Source organism: Gymnodraco acuticeps, unplaced genomic scaffold (genome assembly GCF_902827175.1).
Source record: "Gymnodraco acuticeps unplaced genomic scaffold, fGymAcu1.1, whole genome shotgun sequence".
Classification (NCBI taxonomy): domain Eukaryota; kingdom Metazoa; phylum Chordata; class Actinopteri; order Perciformes; family Bathydraconidae; genus Gymnodraco; species Gymnodraco acuticeps.
Genome location: NW_022990224.1, coordinates 779,064 through 797,913, shown reverse-complemented (window position 1 = coordinate 797,913; position 18,850 = coordinate 779,064). Strand labels below are relative to the sequence as shown.

At 38.2% G+C, this 18,850-nt stretch overlaps 1 protein-coding gene across 3 annotated transcripts; it reads right to left on the bottom strand.

Moving 5' to 3' along the window:
• Nucleotides 1-248: 248 nt before the first annotated feature.
• Nucleotides 249-18,113, bottom strand: parvb (parvin, beta). 3 transcript variants are annotated; one of them, XM_034218661.1, is made up of 13 exons: nucleotides 17,794-18,113; nucleotides 9,501-9,590; nucleotides 8,924-8,994; nucleotides 8,702-8,804; nucleotides 7,107-7,247; nucleotides 6,184-6,299; nucleotides 5,442-5,500; nucleotides 5,306-5,325; nucleotides 4,957-5,018; nucleotides 4,800-4,868; nucleotides 3,993-4,094; nucleotides 3,825-3,897; nucleotides 249-1,420 (listed from the first exon to the last, which is right to left on the bottom strand). In XM_034218661.1, the coding sequence occupies exons 1-13, from the start codon at nucleotides 17,888-17,890 to the stop codon at nucleotides 1,344-1,346; spliced, it is 1,080 nt and encodes a 359-aa protein (XP_034074552.1). In that variant the 5' UTR covers nucleotides 17,891-18,113; the 3' UTR covers nucleotides 249-1,343. The 3 variants fall into 3 exon arrangements, with proteins under 3 accessions (XP_034074552.1, XP_034074554.1, XP_034074553.1); XM_034218663.1 differs by lacking the exon at nucleotides 17,794-18,113 and adding an exon at nucleotides 14,127-14,391; XM_034218662.1 differs by lacking the exon at nucleotides 17,794-18,113 and adding an exon at nucleotides 11,681-11,836.
• Between the last annotated feature and the right edge of the window lie 737 nt (nucleotides 18,114-18,850).

Genomic DNA, 18,850 nt, shown 5'->3' with positions numbered 1-18,850 from the left:
GCATGGTACATCTTAGCACATCTCCGGGTGGCACGGCGGGCTCCTGCTCTGCTTCAGGAGAGCCGAGTGAGGGTGCAGACCTCCTCGGAGACTCGTTTGAAAAGGCCGGGTCAATACGAAGATACTCTGACTCATGAATCTCCTGAGGCTGAGAGAGCTGCACTTAAAGCAAAACAGCAGCAGCTCTTATGGTTTGAGAAGTGGTGTGCATAGTTCAGAGAAAAAAAGGACCATTCCTAGTTCAGTTATCAAGTAAAAGCAATTATATATATTTATATATAGCTGTAGTAATATACAAACAAAGCATTTTCAGATATCATATAATACATGGCATTTTCAAGTTTTGTTAAAGGAATAGTTTGGGGAAATATACTTATTCGCTTTCTTGTCAAGAGTTACACGAGAAGATCAGTAACACCACACACATGAAGCTACAAGTTAGCTTAGCCTAGCATAACGCTAGTAGCAGAAGGTAACAGCGCTGTAGCGAAAAATGCAAAATACAGCAAGTTAAAGTGTATTTGGTAATGAGTTACAACAATAATCTGACTCTGTGATATCTGTTTTACTTTATAATAAATTAGTATGCCATACTAATGTAACTTTTCTTGTAAAAAACAACTTTTTTTTAATTGTTACTCCCAAATCCAGCTTACTGTAAATCGATAATGTAATGAGACAGCCAACTAGAAAGCTTAAGAAAGGGAGGTATATCATCTCTAAGCTAGCTGTTGAGTTGAGCCTTAGGTAAAGTTTTTTAATTGTTATTTGACGAGCAGTTCCTCATGTCTTAATGCTAAGCTAAGCTAACTGGCTCTTGACTCTTACAATAGCTTTAAATGTAGTATTATCCATCTTCTTATCAAACTCTTGACAGTAAAACAAATAGGTCTGTGTCTATTTCCCCAAAATATACTTTTAATATTTACAGAAATGTTTTTTAGATACTATCTCATATATAACAGAATTTCCAGCTTTCAGTTATCAGTTTAACACAAATGTTTAAACATTCGGCCCTCGTTTATTTCTCTTGTGACGGCTGTGTATTTAAAAGGCTAAAAGGTTGCAGGGTTTCCTTGGTTGCATTTAACATTTAAAAAAAGGAATAAATAAATACTGACATTTGGAGAAGATTAATAACTAACATTCAAAGCCTTTTTCTTGCTTCTCCCCCTGGGTCGTTTTAAGTCCAACATAATTGTGACTTTCAGTCAGTTGGTGTCCTCCAGTGTCCAGACTGCCATACTATATATATAATGTATATATAATATATAATATATAATGTATAATCAGCACAGAGCAGCGTTCAGAAGTAATATCAGGGGGGTGAAAACTGGAACAGTTCACTCAGAGTTTTTGTAGTTGGTGAAAAGGTTGTAGAGGACTCTGAGGGTGGACTTCAGGTTCAGGTTGACAACATCTGGAACACAAATGGGAGATAACAGACTTATTAGTTTGACAAACATGTTTTTAAGGGGGATACTGGAAGACATTTAGACCTTTGATGGTCACAAAAACTAATCTTTTAAAAGCTCCTTGAAACATTAAGCACAAAATAAATGAGCTTAGCTTCCATAAAATCCTATTGACAATGCAAAGGAGCTCTCACTGCGATTGTTGCTGTTGGACTACTTTCCTTTAAAGGTTATTTGTAATTTTAAGGAAATGGAGCTTAAAATAGCTCATCATAGATCATATGATGTATTACGTCGTACAAGGAGAGAAAAACACGTTCTGTTCCCTTCATCAGTAACATGCTGTACTACATAAGTGCTTATTGTAATATCTCATCACATGAAGTTCTAGGTTAAGTTATTCAAGCCAGACATCATTGTGTTACAGCTGGGTTATTTAAACTAAGATGCATTAAGCTCATTATTGTGCTTTTCGGATGTGTAATTAAGTAGATCATTTGTTTATACATAACTTAGAATCAGTCATATTTTTGTCAATCAATCAATTTGACACTGCTTAATTTTGTATAGTATAATAATTATCATGTTAAATTGTTGTATTATTGTTTTACACATTCAAAATAAATCTAATCAAATCAAAATTAAAAAATGGTCTGCATTTTGGGTGATACTGTTGATATCATTAAAAGCTTCTGTTTTTTAATATGAACCTGCTGATATTCAAAAGTCTTGGCAAACCATTTACTAATTAGAAGACTGGAGTATGAGAGTTGGAGCATAATATCAGTATGAAGATAATAACTATAATGTCTAATTATCGCAAAAACATTGTGTTTTGGTGTGAAGAAATGTTTAGTTTCTGTGTAGAAGGAAAACTCATTTGCATTTATACAGTGGAGGGAAACAATATTTACACATTTTGAAAGGTAGTCCATACTGGTTAAAGATGAATATATATTAATATATTAACAACATCCACAGCTGTGCAGTATAATACTTAGTTACCATCTCCAAGGACTGTGAATAGAGCAATTATAATAAAATGGAGATATACCGACATAGAAAAGAGGAAATGTTAAAGAGTAGTTTAAGCGGAATAAATAATAAAAACAAAGATCAAAAGCAAAAGCATGTGCAGTAAGTAGGAGAATATACTGTATATAAGTAAGTAAATTAAAACTGGGTTGCAGGATATTAAATATTAAGAAATATGGGACAAGAATGTGGAGCGAAATGTGAATATTTTAAGTAATGTAGCTCTGAGAATTATGTAAGAGAGTATTACATTGTACAGTATGTATATTTCATATTCCTAAATGAGGCATGCAGTATGAGGAGCCCCAGATATATATGGCTCTTACATTATATTACGGTCTGGGTGAATACTCAATTCTGATTGGCTGCAGGATGGCAACTGTAACACTGCAATAAGAACACTGCACCTCCTAACTTATTGATAGTGTTTATTACACATTCACTTTAAGATATGGATCTAGTTTTGTTGTTAAACATACAGTCAAAATGTATTTACTTTGAATTATGCAAGCACTAGGTTAGCTTTCAGGCTCATAGCGAGTGGACTAGACATATTATGGGATGGTAATGATGCTCCAGGTATTAGCCATACCCTCAGATGATATCAGGGAGTTAGGGATTATAAAACAACTTAACATTTTGATTATAAAAAAATCTATTAATGCCTTGCAATTACATTTTTCTGTGGCAAGTGACCATGATAAAAGCGGTTTTCCATTAGCAAAAATGAATGGACTCCGGCTCCTTTCCCGTCATCAATTAATTCCTGATAATGGACACTTGTCGGGCATTATCCCTCATATGCAGGGATTGTTTTGTGACAGAGAAGATTTCCATTCAACTGAACAACAACAACAAAGTGGAATATATTCTTCTACCAATATCAAATCCTGCGGCTTAATGTAAGTTACAGTTTCTGATTTAAATTTGAGTGCTTCAATAAAGCAAAATACTGATTACAGTTTAAGTACGTGATCAGTCAACTGTATTAGATCACGCTCTGAAAGCTATTTCTGTAATAGCATTTCCAACTCTACAGGGGGTATGCAGAGTCAAATGGGTAAATAAAATGCAAATATCTGCATCTCTATTAATAACCAACAGAAAAAGCAACAACTACATGACCCCAGTAATATTTTGATTCTTGAAGTATCAGCTTTAAATTATATTCTAAATTGTTTTATCCCAGGGCCAAATTAACTAAGTTTAAGGGTGAAGCAAGGTCTCCATCTACTGGACATCTTTTAATATGACAACCATTAAACATTGTTTTTAGAGGGTCTTTTCAGCAAGTAATCTAGGTCAGTCTCCATAAAGTCTCCTCTGGGAAATTGTCTTCTGATCTTGTAATTGTGTAACACATCTATAAAATACCTTCTGGTCTGGCTTTGGGTTTCTTCAGGCCTCCATCCTGCATCAGCTCAAAGGCAAACGCCACATTGTGGACCTGCAGGGTAACAACATGAAAACTCAATTCAGTGATGAGTTGCTAAAAGTCTTCTTTTTTGACTGACAATTTCCACTTTTTGAGTGTGTACTCACCTTCTGTTCGAAGCTCTCAGGAGTGAGGAAGAAGTTGAACAGAGGGACAAAGTAGTCTTCGAGCAGCCCCATCAGCAATATCAGATACACGCCATCAGCAAACTGGACACACACGGATATAAACAGTATTAATGTCTATACGAAAATTCACAGCAAATACAATATTAAACTGAACAAGTAAAACAGATTGGATTTGTATGCATGCACATTAAGTGATGATGAGAGGAATACAATAAAATACAATATTTGAAATAAAATTGTTAAATAACACCATTTTAATTTTAAATGGATCGCAAGGCTGCCATTTTGAATCGGCCCTCAGCAAATTCAAAAAGTAGAATGGAGTACGGCCCACAAATGAAACATGTGCTTGTCTTGTATTGTATTGTACTTCTTAAATATAGATTAAAACACATATTACACAGTAGTATTCATGTGTTAAGAAGCCCACTTTTCAAATAAATTCAGTCAATTAAAGCTGAAAACTAAAAAACGTATTTACATAACAAGCTTGAAATAAACTCTTCCTATAGGCCTATCCTCTTATTTTAAGCAACCTGAGGCTCCTGCTTTAAGGAATGAGCTGCTAACAAAATAAATGAAACCCTCTGGAGAGCTGTGATGTACAGTAGGCTGTCGTTTAAGCATCATTTACCTACATTTGATTGTTTTTGCTGACTTATAACTGCACTTATGAGGCTAAATACCTCTAGAGAGCGGCCCAGACCTTCATATATTTTTCTGTATGTGGCCCTCGGTGAAAAAGTTTGGACCCCCCTGCTGTAGATGAACTATTAAATCTCTTACCTGAGATTCCAGCTCAGTCACTTCCAGGTTCAGCTTGTTCAGGTGTTTGTTCACAAAGGTGATGAGAGACTGGAAACAGGATCAACAAACTGTTAATAGTTTGTAACCTACATTTTTATCACTGTACATTTTAATGCAAAGGAAATTTCTTTCATACCGTTTTCACCACGTTGAGCTTGTCAGGTGCGTGATCCAACAAAGTGTCAAACGCGTCCCTCTCTGTTGTGAAAAAATTAATAATTCAAAGGTTATGAATACTTAAAGGAACAGTACGACATTTTGGGAAATGTTAAGGTGTTAAAAAAGATGATAAGGTCAATACTACTCTATTATCTGTCATGTAAATATATGTATACAGCCAGCCGGTGGTTAGCTTAGCTTAGCATAATGTCCTGGAATAGCGTTATCGAAACGCAGTAATACTTCTTTAAGCAGGGAAATAAATAATGAGAAACAATAATTGGTAAAGGGATAATACTATAACAGAATGTGTCTCTTGCACTTACCAAATCTTCCCATCATCATTCTGGGAAAAAAGAGAGATACTTATTACTACAATATTCATTATAATACTTTAAATGACATCATTAATACAAAAGAAAGGACAGTTGAGGATACAAATATTTAAATATCAGCTCTTACTCTGTGGTGCTCGTCAGCTCCTTGGTCACAAGAGCCGTCTGCAGGATGCCTTCACGTTTCTGCTCAAACACAATCAAAACACTTGAGTTACTACATGACAGAATAACAAGAACTGTTGATTCACATTATGAAAATTAAATGTACAGACGACAGACAGATAATGAATGATGGCAAAAACTGACACTTTATCCGTCACTGTGATGTGTATCCTCATTATATTAAAGTTTGGATAGGTCTTTGTTATTCTTATGGTGTTTTGGGTTGTTTTGAAGTTACATTTTGGACATTTCTAAGATGAGAAGAAATGTTATTTGTGAATTTAAAGACAGATTTTTGTTAAACATTGAGGTATATTCTGAATGATATGTCTTATGTTGTTTCACTGTAACTCATTCATATAAGTTTATTAAGACATTCCTAATCTCAGTGAAGGTTAAATACAAGTTTAACTGAGTCAATCTTGCAAAAGAATCACACCAACAAATTGGGAAAGGGGCATGGCGTTGAATTTGACAGACATTAAAGCTAGTGTTAGTTCATGCTACAGTTGGTGTCCCCAAGAACCCATGCATACACACACAGAGACCCACAATGTGACTACAATAAAATACACCAGCTGTACGCTGTTGGGGCTGGTAATTAACTGAATCAAAATAACTATACAGCTCTGTATCCATCCCTATGTCACTGCACATAATGATAATGAATGTGAACCCTGTGTGAGCTCTTTGAGCCACTTTACCTTGACGACCACCACCTGCGCAGAAACATGCTCCGGCAGTCTGATCGGAGCCTGGAAGTGCATCGCCAGAGCCACCAGCAGGTAGACAATCGCCACCAGGTTCTTTGAATGGATAGCTGTGACAGTAAATCAAAGCAAAGGACTATAAAATCTTTGCACACTGCAAGATCATGGAAGAAAGCAATCTTCTAAAAATGTAACATAACTACCAGCTCTTATCAAGAGATATAAAGGTAATAAAGCATTTAATCGGTGAGCTCCAGCAGGAAATCCTAATGTTTGTAGAGCTTCTCAAAACCTGAACAGGATTAAATATGTTGTGTAATGCAAATCAAGAGATTATGTGTTCATGGGGGAATTCCAACAATTTAGCTAATTAAATTCAGTTGACTTGTCTCAAGGACACAGCCCGTAAAAACAGCTGTGCAATGTTTTTTGCAGTAAATTGGATTGAGACTTAAAGGTAGGGTAGGTAAGAATGGAGAAACCAGCTCGAGTGCGAAAAAAATCTGCCCCTTCTCCAACACACACGAACGCGCACATAACCAATGAGGGCACGAGATAAGTTTGTGCACAGATGGAAGGCTGACAGGCAGGTAGGCCATCCAGTTATTTTAGCCGGGCCGGCTCAGATGATTGGTCGTGCTTTTTACAGCGCCACGGCTTCCACAACGTTGAAAAACAAACCCTGCATTACAAAGTGGAGTTTTAAGGAGAATGTGGTATTGCGTTGTATTGTGAAAAATTGAATCTCCAATATTTAAGCTTGACCCATATTTCAGGCTGAAAGTCAAGAAATCTCGGCCTCTGTTTTGACTTTATTTAAAATGTCTGTCTCATGTAATTCTCCAAATGATGGAAGTGCTATAACTTAACCACTGAAGTAGCAAAGTAGCAAATCTCTAAAGTCGAAGTAAACTCACAGTCCACGCTCCACTCAATGGTCCAGCCATGAGGCCGCAGCATTTCGTTGACGGACTCCAAAACCGTCTGCAGCTTCTGCTTTTGGCCGATCTCGGACTGAGTCACCTCGGCCACGTTCAGCTTCCTGCCTGACAACTTTTCTGTCAACAACATGAGAGGAAATACTAGCTCAAACTCAGGGAAACACATCATGTATCATGGGACAGTGTTGTGATGTACTGAACAGGTCAACTGTAGACAAAAGTTACAGAAGAGGTTAAGTCCCAAAGAAGTGCAAAACAAAATGTTTTTGTTCGTTCCCGTACAGTATCAGTAGGCTTACCAGTTTTGTTTATGGGAAAACAAGGACATGGTGATCTTGAAGATGTATGTGGGGGCTTTAGACAACAAAGATTCTCTGATGCAAGCAATACAAAGAAGAAGGATTTATGGAGATCCTTTTCAACAATTTTTCATTTTCATTGCCAAAACCTCGCTTTAGCTTATGTGCATTTGACAACAAAGCCTATGCGTCTTTGGAAATCTAAAACAGGCACTGATGCAGCAAAAGACGGTACAGAAGGTGCAAAAGTAACGAAGAAGTGTGAAAACAACAACAGCCTTAAGAGAAATGAAAGAAATCACACGTCTCTTAACAAAATGTTTCCTGCTGTGTGTTTTAGTTGTTGTTCGTGACACTTCTGACAACATATGTGTCAGTCCTATTTGTATTACCTGGCTTCCGTAAATGAATATGCAAGTTCTTGTCAGGCTGCAATAATGATATTGTTACTATGCGACAATGACATTACATTATATTTATTTTACAGACACTTTGGTTTAAAGAAGAGCCTTTTTTCCAATCTACAGAGCAACACGTGTCGTCTAAAATGGCACTTTTGTAGCAGAAGGGGAAGATTTAACCCTAACCCAGCGTATATTGTGGAAATCTGAAAATGTTTTGCTCTTGCTGTTACACATAACAGACACAAGGGGGAAGCCACATACAGACTTTGAAGCTTTACGAGACAGAGCACCACCATAGTGAACACACATCCATTACATAGTTTTGGACAGGCTTTGTCATTCCATACGTTTTCCTTAATAAGATTTTCTCAAAATGTGAATGTTTAATAAAATAAAGTATTGGAATGACATCAGTGTGAATAATGGTGTCCCAGGGGTCAAATAAGGCTTTAATGCTTATTTGAGATAACACTATGTACTTTGATTGATTTTGGGACTGCTGCAAATGTACTTCTGATAATACAACCAATTAAGTGTTCTTCATTTTGCAGCTGGTAGGTGAAAACAGAAATGTAATCATATAGAATAAAATATTGAATTATTGTTGACTACTGGCAGCAAGTTTGTTGAAAAAGGCAATGTTTTGGTCATAGACTAATATCAAAAATCAAACTCAGAATATGAAACAAAAAGATATGTATACCAGAGCCACGGGCTGCATCAACAAGTTATTGCTTTTTGTAATATGTTTTACTTCTACGATTTCTGCAAGTGTTCATATTGTTGCATTGCAATTTAAAGACCCTACAGAATATGTATTGACAAAGATGGTTTGAGAGTTAGACTGCCAAAGAAACCAGTTTCTCACCAAATAACTTCTGGAGAACTTGTCCATCATAACAGTCCTCCTCCAGGTCTTTGACTATGATCCGGTCTTCCTCCAACTCACTGTTGATCCAGTCTATCAGGACCTGGATACAAATCACAACGCAAACAAATCTATTGTCTTTTATGTGCTTTTTTCTTCAAATTTTCATCACTGTGATTGTTCTGAAGAGATGTAATGCTTATGCATAAAATCCCAGACTACCTTCAGAAGATCTTTAAATTTAAGATTTTCCCGCGATGTTGGGTCCAACATGATCCTCTCTGCGTTTTCCTCTGGTGAGCATAATATGAGAAAATGAAGACACTTAGTTCAGAGTGACACTTAAATATCCTGTTTCATTTCACACACACCTATCTCCCCCTTAGACACATTTTGATCTCACATAAACACAAATGTCACAGACACACTCATACAATGTTTCTATCACTCTCACTTCAACAGTGATTCACACGGTGACTGAGGCGTCTCCCCTCCACCCACTTTCATTTCCTGCTGCTCAGATGTCGAAGTGCCCGTTAAGCACAAATGTGTCAACATATTCTGATGTTTCTCTATGACCTCAAGTTGATCATATTGGAAATGCAGATTCATCAACAGAGCAAACTCCAGTCATACTTTTGCACATTCAAAGAGATGTTTTAACATAAGATATTCTGTTTATATTCTAAATAGGACATTTAAGTGCATACTGAATGTGTGTGTGTGTGCGTGTGCGTGTGCATGTGCGTGTGTGTGTGTGTGTGTGTGTGTGTGTGTGTGTGTGTGTGTGTGTGTGTACCCATCAGTGTGTCCTCCGGATGGATTTCTGTCCCCGTGGGAAGCATGGGAGCGTTGATGGCATTCTTCCCCTCCTCATGGAGATCACTCACTGGTAAGACAAGAATACACACATAGACATGCACAACTAATTAGATAAAACAAATCAACAGAAAAATACTTGACATGGAGGCATACAGTGAGATGAGCAAGGAAAGAGTGTGGGACAGCAATAAATGGCATTAAAGAGAAAGCTTGTCAGAGTCACTGTTGCACAACCACCCAGTACCCTTGTGGGGAAAGTTAGGTGTTACTTTTGAATCGATTCTGAGTCAAATGTAGCCCCTTCTCCTCCTCTACAGACTCCACTTCAGTCACTCCACCACCATCTTCTCAATCAGTGACAGTCAAAGCTGACCAAAAGGACATTTCTAAAGGTTTCTCTGAATCAGTTTCACAGTCTGCATATGTGAGAAAATAAAGTGTTGTCATTTGAGTCAGCATGGGATGGGGCTGAAGACTAAGTTTGAAAAAAATATTGCGGGGAATTGAGTTAAAAGTGAGTCTACCAGTGCTGTGGCTTCTCTTCTCTGCTTGAGTCTAGCCACTTTATTAGTTTCATAAGACACTACGAGCATTTAAAATCCTGACTCTCAGAGCAATTTTTAAGTGGTTGAGTTGCATTGTGGGTAATGTAGGAGCTAGGTTTTGACAAGGAACAATAATGTATGGTATCTCTGGATCTGCTGCATCAATTTTGATCATTTTAAAAAGTCTATAATGAGTCCAACAATGTGATATGCGTGCAGTACTAAGTGGGCACGGTGCGCTTTTAAGAAACTTCTTTTTTAAACGTCATACTTGATTTGATGCCATAGAAATCAGAATCATAGTGAATTATTGTTGCTATGATGTATTTATTTAATTTGCGTTTGTACTTCACGTAGGAAAAGCTCATCAAAGTCTAATAGTTTGTAGTTAGAATAGTTTCACGCCCAATTCCACATTATAAGGTATTGTATTATAAAGTATATTACAACCATTCACTCGCCATCATGAACCATATTGTGCTGATAAGAAATCCTGCAAACAATGCACTGTTATCTAGCTGAGAGTTTTTGTAAGAAATGTTTATCCAGGGATTTGTAACTGCTGCTTGAGGGTCTGTCACTTATCTCCAACCATGTGAGACTCTTTCCTTTCCACCACAGATTGCCTTGGTGGGCGGCAGTCTCCATTTACGTTTATTTATCCAGTGTAAAGAAACTTAAAATGCATCCAAAGTGAGAATATAAAGTAAAACTGTAAACAAGAAAGCTGATTAAAGGTGACAAGACACAGGAAAAGTAACACACACTTGGCATTGAATAAAATCAATTTCCGCTGAGATGCTTTTACTTCTGACTGAAGAAACACTCAAGGGATTTAAAGGCTTTCTTCCACTAATGGCCATAGTGCTTTTATTATCCCACATTTCAATTAGTACAACCTGCAACTGGATGAAACACAATCAATAGTCAAGTCATTTCATTGACATTGCTATTTTTAACGTATGCAAGGAAAACCCAATTTGAGCTTACATTTGAACCGGTTTTTAAATTAAAAGCATGTAAAATAGCGTTTTCTAATCGGGATATAATGAGAGCAAGTCTAGGACTGTGTGTTTATGATGAAATCTCTACTTCAAAGCATGTACAAAGAGGATAAACTGTACATATTTACCCCGGGAGCAACGGTCCCCACAGATTTCCTATCTGATTCAGCCGTCCCATAAGAGCTGAATATCCACTATCTCACTGCAGATCAGCAGTTTGCTTTGTAATTACAGAGCAAGCTCGCCGCATTTCGTCATAATTGTGTTTCCTTTTCCCCCCGCTGTCCATTTGACCACATAACTGCTGCTGGCACTTCACACAGTCAAGTACAATCTGGTTTGAAATGGTCAAATTATACAATATCATTAATTTACTATGGCAAACCTCTGCAGAATGATTTATAAAAGTGAAAATATTTCCACTTGTCGGTCCAGAAATAAATCAAAATCTCTCACAGAGACACACACAATCTATTCCGTAGTGACTAATACATCTCGATGATCTCTACAGCAACATTAGTGGATATTAACCTACAGTGCACTAAGGTAAATCTCCTGCTTCCCCATTACCACTTCCAAGTTCCTCAAAGCTCAACAAACAAATGTACCTTGTTTCTTCCTCTTAGTCCCACACAACAGCCCCGCCATGTCTCTTCTATAAACCTCTTGATTCCCAACGACGGCGGTGAGCGAAGGTAGAAAGTGTCGTAGAGTGTGTGTGTATATGTGTGTGAATCGCAGTCGGTGGGACTGGGCAATGGCAGGGGCGTCATCACGTGTTTATTTCTGTCACAACCTTCCACCCCACGTCTGTGGTCCAGTTACAGGACATGCTGAGGGGTGTGTGTGTTGTGTGTATGTGTGTGTTTGGGGTGGGAATTAGGACCACACTGGACATAAACGCACAAACAGTGGACTGACAGACTGACTTTGAGAGGTAAAGTGCTGGCTTACCTTTCATTACATTCTATAGAAATGCATAAAGCATGGTGTAATTTGTTTTCTTAAATAAGTGTAGTCTAGTCATTTCACAGCAATCAGAGAATACACTTGTTAGCGTGGATAACTGAGCATGTAAATGGAGCCTTTTATATGTTTTGCTGCAGAGGATGATAAATCAGGCAGCAGCTGTAGTCCTGTTAACAGAATTACTCTAATTCAATACAAATCTAAGCCTGCAGTCAGAACATTTATCTTATGCCGGCTTCATTGCACAAATTAATGTCAAAAGCCCCTCAGAGGTTCCTTCAAACGAGCATGGGAAAAGACACAACAACATACGGTCAGCTTCTTCTTTGCTTTAGAGATAAATAAAATGTTCTAGATATAATCAGTGTGCATCATAAACAACAGCGTAAAGCAGATTGAAATCGACCTCGTCTTGTTTGGTTCCATTACTCCCGAGGGGGAGGAGGTTCACTGTGGCACATGGGAGTATAAATAATGCAGCAGTAAGGGGAAGGCAGACCTTAAATATAGCCGCTCTGGTTATTTACACCACAGGCACCAGTGAGTCACTGGGACTGTTCCACACGGGGCCTTTGGCTGAGAGGTATACACTCTTATTGCATCAAGCTAATAACACCTATTTGACATACTATTTTGTACATTTTGTTGTAATTCAATTTTGTGTCTTTATTGTAACCTTCTATTACCTATATTACTATTATACTATTTGTTTGTGTTTTTTTAAAGGATAGTAGGAGTCAAATGTTGTGTTGCTGTAATAGGTGAGGATTTTGAAGAAACATATGTGCCAATATTCTTCTTTTATTACGTTTTTCTTTTTCATTCAACAAATAACAGACACAAACTTTTTCAAAAGTTGCCTTTTAAATGTTCTTAAAGTGCACCTATCATGCTATTTGTAGGCAATAGCATAGGTCTCAGATATATACAAATATATAAAAAACATGTCTGTGAAGTGTTTTGCTCAAAATACCAAACAGATCACCCATACTAGCCATGCCTCATATCCCTCTATTTCACTTCCTGTTTCAAAAGTGCTGATCTGGGAGGGGGCTGAGCTCATGCGGGACCCGGCAGCTACTGTCTAAACTAAATACTGCCGTGATGAAACGCCATATCATGGATTTTCAAGGATTGTTTCTGAAACAGTTTGGAGCTCAAAGGCTTTCTCTCTTGCCGGTTATACCTCAAGTTGAGTTCCTTTTGATTTCCTGCTTCTTCACACACATGCTCTGTGCAGTGCAGGTTAGCTCTGAGTGTTAGCGATGCTAATGTAACCATATTACAAAACAGTCGGGCATTGTTTCTGATAGCAACGTTTCTGATAGGGCCGTGGGTGTAAAGCCAGTCTACATTTCCGATATTACGTCATATCGGACGCAAATCTGGATCAGCTCCGTTGTACCCCCGTTTTTAGAGATTTGGGTATGGAGGAAAAGAGAGAGGGTTTTATTTTCTGATGCTGCGTGAGTTCCCTGACACACCGGGGACACATATTTATGTATAAAAGACATCAAAAAGGGCATTTTGCATGATAGGACACCTTTAAAATGAGTTTTTACGAATTTTAGCCAAGATATGTGTTGGCGGGTAAATTCACTGTTAAAAAATATAGAATCTTGAATACATCATTGACAGTTGAGTACTGCGATTTCTTGTTAAAATATCACCCCACATACTGCAGCAACAATTGCTCATAAGGTACTGTTTGCCACTACATTGGCAATATAATGAATTGACTTGAGTTGACTTTGTATAAATATCAGTGAGTCTCTTGGATAATGGCTTCTAATATAAGAAAATATTTTAAAAAAATGTGAAGTATTGGTCATACAATATGATGATAAATTGTTAAAGCAACAATATGACATAATGAAGAGCAAAAGACACAAAGCGACGACAGTATAAACAAATATATTTTGTATCTTATTTTGGTTTGATTTGACATCAGATGAATGCATTATATATTAACTAATGCAAAAACGACTCAAGTCTCCTTGTGTTGGTAGAAGTAGCAACAACAACAACAATAAGTACGTAAGTATGTAAAAAAGGTTAAACAGCAACAACAAATAGATGACTTACTATTATCAGCATCCATCCTGACAATTGTATCTTAGTCAGTTTGTATTTTCAGGGTGTAGATACTCTTCTCTCTAAGATAGCGGGATGTGCCCTAAAGTTCATCCTCTCAGCCCTAAGAAAAACAAAACGTGTTTTTTTCCCTTCAATATACTATCACGGTTACAGCCTGTTGCTGACAGAGGGAGCTGAGCCTTGTCAGAGAAAAGCAGACTTCCTTTCAGTTTATCAGGATATACAGAGAGAGCCATGACCATCCAGTATCTCTGAAAACTGAGTCTGCAGGAATCTGGACTTTAAAAAAAAGTCCAGTCGCCTCACCCTCAAGCAACACTTACTACTACATCCTATTTCTTCTACCACAAGAAGGAGAGTATGGTTTGAGTGTTTAATACTGAACTAAAAACATGTAAATGTGGTTACTAAGGGGTGTCAGCACATTGTAGAATATGTCATTAGTACGCTATTAATGATTATTCAGCAAATGTGAAGCAACTGTTCCAGTGGCACCTCGTCTGTCTTGGGTGTTCCTCTTAAAGAATAAAGAGTACCACACCCAACTGTAACATAAACCACAGCAGCAGCTCATGAGACCACAAGCTGTGGACTACACCTCACACACATGTCTATTGTTTTACTGATTTATAACAATAACATCACTAAGAGCTTATAACTTTAAAATTACATTTTAAAAGCTCGCTCCAACAAGTCCTCCAATGTATACAACCAAATAGGTCAGTTGAGGTTAAATCCCCTTTCACCACACAGGGGCACTGCACTCCCACAAGCTGCACTGAAACACTGGCTCTGAGGCTAAAGGAATCCCTTCTCACTGCACAATGTATTCCCTGCGGCAAGGAGCTAGAAGCATGTTGGCACCATTAAAGGTCCCCTAATATACAGTTATTCATCAATATATTATAGGTCTCAGATAGATACAAAACATGTCTCTGAAGTGTTTGGCTGGAAATACCAAACATCCCATAATCCCCTCTGTTTCAGCCCTGTTTCCAAAGTGCTGATTCTCTGTCTGTTACTTTAGATGAAAATAAGGAGCCCCTCCCCACGCCCCTCTGAGAGAGATTTGGTTAAAAAGAACACAATGGTGCTCTAGGAGGAGATTCAGGTGATCAGGTGGTGGAAAAAACATTATGACATCACAAAGTGGCCAAAATATGATCAGCTCATTTTCAGACAGGTTTTTATATAAATGGATCAGGACAAAAAGAGAGAGAATCTCTTTACACAGAGGGGACACATGTTGATGTATAAAAGACACGAAAAAGTGGATTTTGCATAATAGGTGACCTTTAAGGTCTAGGGACCGAGGGTTGTTGTATAGGTAAACTGGAGGTGGACAATTAAAGGAACAATTATAGATTTATGTTGTACATTTTATACATATTAGCAGATAGGGACCCTCCGGTCACAAGTTTTCAATACCCCACTTTTACCTATACCTCTATGCTAAAGTTAGCGCCAGAATTACGGTTAAGGAATTGTGGCTCAACTGTGACATGTTTCATGCTCAAATGCTCAAAAAGTGTTATTTTTTTCTCTTTTCTTTTCACCCTCTGTCTGAAATGAGATCCCAGCCTGCTCTGATTGGTTGGATGGACGGATTTACATTACATTACATTTAGCTGGCGCTTTTATCCAAAGAGACTTACAATAAGTGCATTCGACAGACAAGATACAAACTTGAAGAAAACAGAATCATATAAGACATCAGGTTTCATAGAGCCAAAACATTTCAAGTGCTACTCAACTGGCTTTAGATAAGCCAGTCCTTTATTAGTATATAAGTGCTTTGTTGGAAATTCTTTGTTAGTAATTCTATCGCTCGAAGTGGAGTCGAAAGAGATGAGTTTTCAGTCTGCGCCGGAAGGTGTGTAAGCTATCTGCTGTCCTGATTTCAATGGGGAGCTCATTCCACCATCTTGGAGCCAGGACAGCAAACCCACGTGTTTTTGCTGATGGGAACTTAGGTCCCCCTCGCAGCGAGGGTGCAGCGAGTCGTTTGGCTGATGCAGAGCCGAGTGCACGTGCTGGGGTGTACGGTCATGTCCTGGATGTAGGAAGAGCCAGATCCATTCGCAGCATGGTAAGCAAGTACCAGTGTCTTGAAGTGGATTCTACCGGAAGCCAGTGAAGGGAGCGGAGGAGCGGTGTGGTGTGGGAGAATTTAGGAAGGTTGAAGACCAGACGAGCCGCTGCATTCTGGATGAGCTGCAGAGGTCGGATGGCACATGCAGGTAGACCAGCCAGGAGGGAGTTGCAGAAGTCTAGGCGTGAGATGACGAGAGCCTGGACCAGAACCTGCGTCGCTTTCTGGGTCAGCTGGGGACGTATCCTCCTGATGTTGTAAAGCGTGTATCTGCAGCGGATCTGTTGTGATTTATGATCAGCTCAGAGATGTCCCGCCCCTTAGCCTGACACGTACAATGTGTTGGAGATAAAAAGTTCCAAAGTGATGTCACTATGTTGAAGAAGTAAACAAAGGAGTTCAATGGAGGCGTTTAAGGAAGGAGGGGGAGTGTGTGGGAGAGAAGAGAAACTTTGGGATTCTAGCCTTCGCAGACCATTTACATGCACAACAACGAATATAACACAGGCACACAAAAAAGCATAATATGGCCTCTTTAAAATAGGGCAACCAAGACCACCTGTGCTGACATATTCAGTCTTGAAATACGGACGGCTAAACAATTATAAAAGGAAGAATCAAATATTTTGGGAAATCATGTTACCATGGGGCTCGTCGATGAATAGATTAACAAAATGAGTCAGAGAATCAGCTAAGTGACGAGTTGTTTCAGGTCTTATAACTGTGAAAAAAACTGTCACACTAAATTTGGCAGTTTGATTAAGAGATATCAAACGGTTTAAAAACCTCTTCTTAAAATAGGTGGAAGCTCATGTCTTTTTAGATGAGATGTGTGGAGTTTAATGAGGCTCCTGAACAATTATTAGGTCTATATCCTCCTACTGGTGGGCCTCCTTTAATGGAGATTACAAACACATGGCTGTGAGCACAAACACAGGAAAACACACACACACGTTAAACCTTGCAGCTGTCTGTTTTACCGCACAGTGTGTGTGGCCCAAGGGAGGGCAGAAAATAGTTTGGCCAACTGGAAAAGTAGGATAATAACACAGGGGGGGGGGGTTGATAAAACAAAGTTTAAAACAGTGACCCTCTTACACCTTATCTTCATAACTTGGCATTCCTGGCACCACTTATGTATCTTTATGATCTATTTATGTCCATTGTCTCATGGAAAATGCCTGTGGAGTTGTTCAGAGGAAATGCTCTCACCTCTCAAACACTTCCAAAGAAGAATCGCAATTACAGTAAGGCTCAGTATGTTAGATATTGAACCTTTAATGAATGTTGACACAATAAGCATGAGGTTATAAATCCATAATAAATCAAATTAAAAAACAAGGATACAACCATAAAAGGATACATTTAGGAAACCGAAACACTATAGCCTACTGTAGATGTCTTTTCATATGTTGTGTGGAGCTCTGCATGATTTGAGTGCTCTGATTCCCAGAGGGGGAATATTTTAATAGCCCATCATGTGATTGCAGCACCATGGACAGAAACCCCAAAAGAGAACCAAGCAGGATAAAGGCCCTTTTTTAATATAAAAAAACAACTTACCTTCTTTAGACTTTTTCTTCCGAACCAGAGTTCCTCCTAATTTCCCCAGGAAAGACTCGTCCTTTTTCATCTTTGCGGGCTGCGGGGTCGCAGACATCTTTCAGTATGATGCGTTTGTGTGCTCTCCCTTTATGTCTGTTAATATTGTCACTGCCACAGATGTATAAATATGGTCACTCCTCCCTGTGGTGCGTTCAGGGCACCGCTGTACAGTAAGATCCAGCAGATACAATCAGGCAGACAACAGACTGAGGAAAGCAGAGCCGGTGGGGCATCAACAGACCAATGACTCTCATGTGAGGAACAGCTTCATCTGCTCCATGTTTACCGACGGGTCGTCATCCCACAGCGCCCCCTACAGGCAGGACTAGGAACAGGGGGTTTCATAGTCTGGTTCTTAAAAATAGACAGTATTATCCTAAGAAAATATACTTTTATCTAATGTTATACATGACCATAAATAGAGAATGATTAAGACTAAATAAACTCACCTCAATCGGAGCTTTTCAAAAGCTGAAGACTAAAATGAAAATCCTCTAACTCGTAAATGGACCTGTGAGCATTGAATTCCCTTAAAAGTAGTGAAAGAAGTATTTAGTTCTTTAGAATCAATTTGCATTTCTACACGACGAAGATACTCAAGTAATAGTCCTGCATTCAAATTGTACGTGATTGAAAATCGATAACAATTACCAGAAATGTACTTTATAATAAAACTCACCATGCAGAATGGTAAACTGAAGAAACTGTGAAATAAATGTAGTTTCTCAGAATTGTAACATCCTTAATTTGTCACTTTTACGAAATGAGTAAACAGTAATTGACTGTATCATAATCAGGCAACAAATAAATGAGAAAATGTTTTGACAGAGAGATTTGAGAAAAATATAAAGAAATAAGAAATCTGTTTTTGAAATGCAGAGAGATACAAAATAATCACAATTGTATCACAACACAAACCGGTATTGTATTATATAGTATTCAAAGATGTGAGTGATGTTAATAACAACTAACAAGATAAATAACATTTTTTAATTTAGTTTGAGTTGTTAATCGT

Excerpts from the sequence above, each read along its gene's own strand:
- parvb (XM_034218661.1), bottom strand. The coding sequence starts at position 17,890 with ATGTCTGCGACCCCGCAGCCCGCAAAGATGAAAAAGGACGAGTCTTTC. Across the intron at positions 7,248-8,701 it reads AGTTCTCCAGAAGTTATTTG|AAAAGTTGTCAGGCAGGAAG; the intron begins GTGAGAAACTGG and ends TGTTGTTGACAG. Across the intron at positions 4,095-4,799 it reads TGACTGAGCTGGAATCTCAG|TTTGCTGATGGCGTGTATCT; the intron begins GTAAGAGATTTA and ends GTGTGTGTCCAG.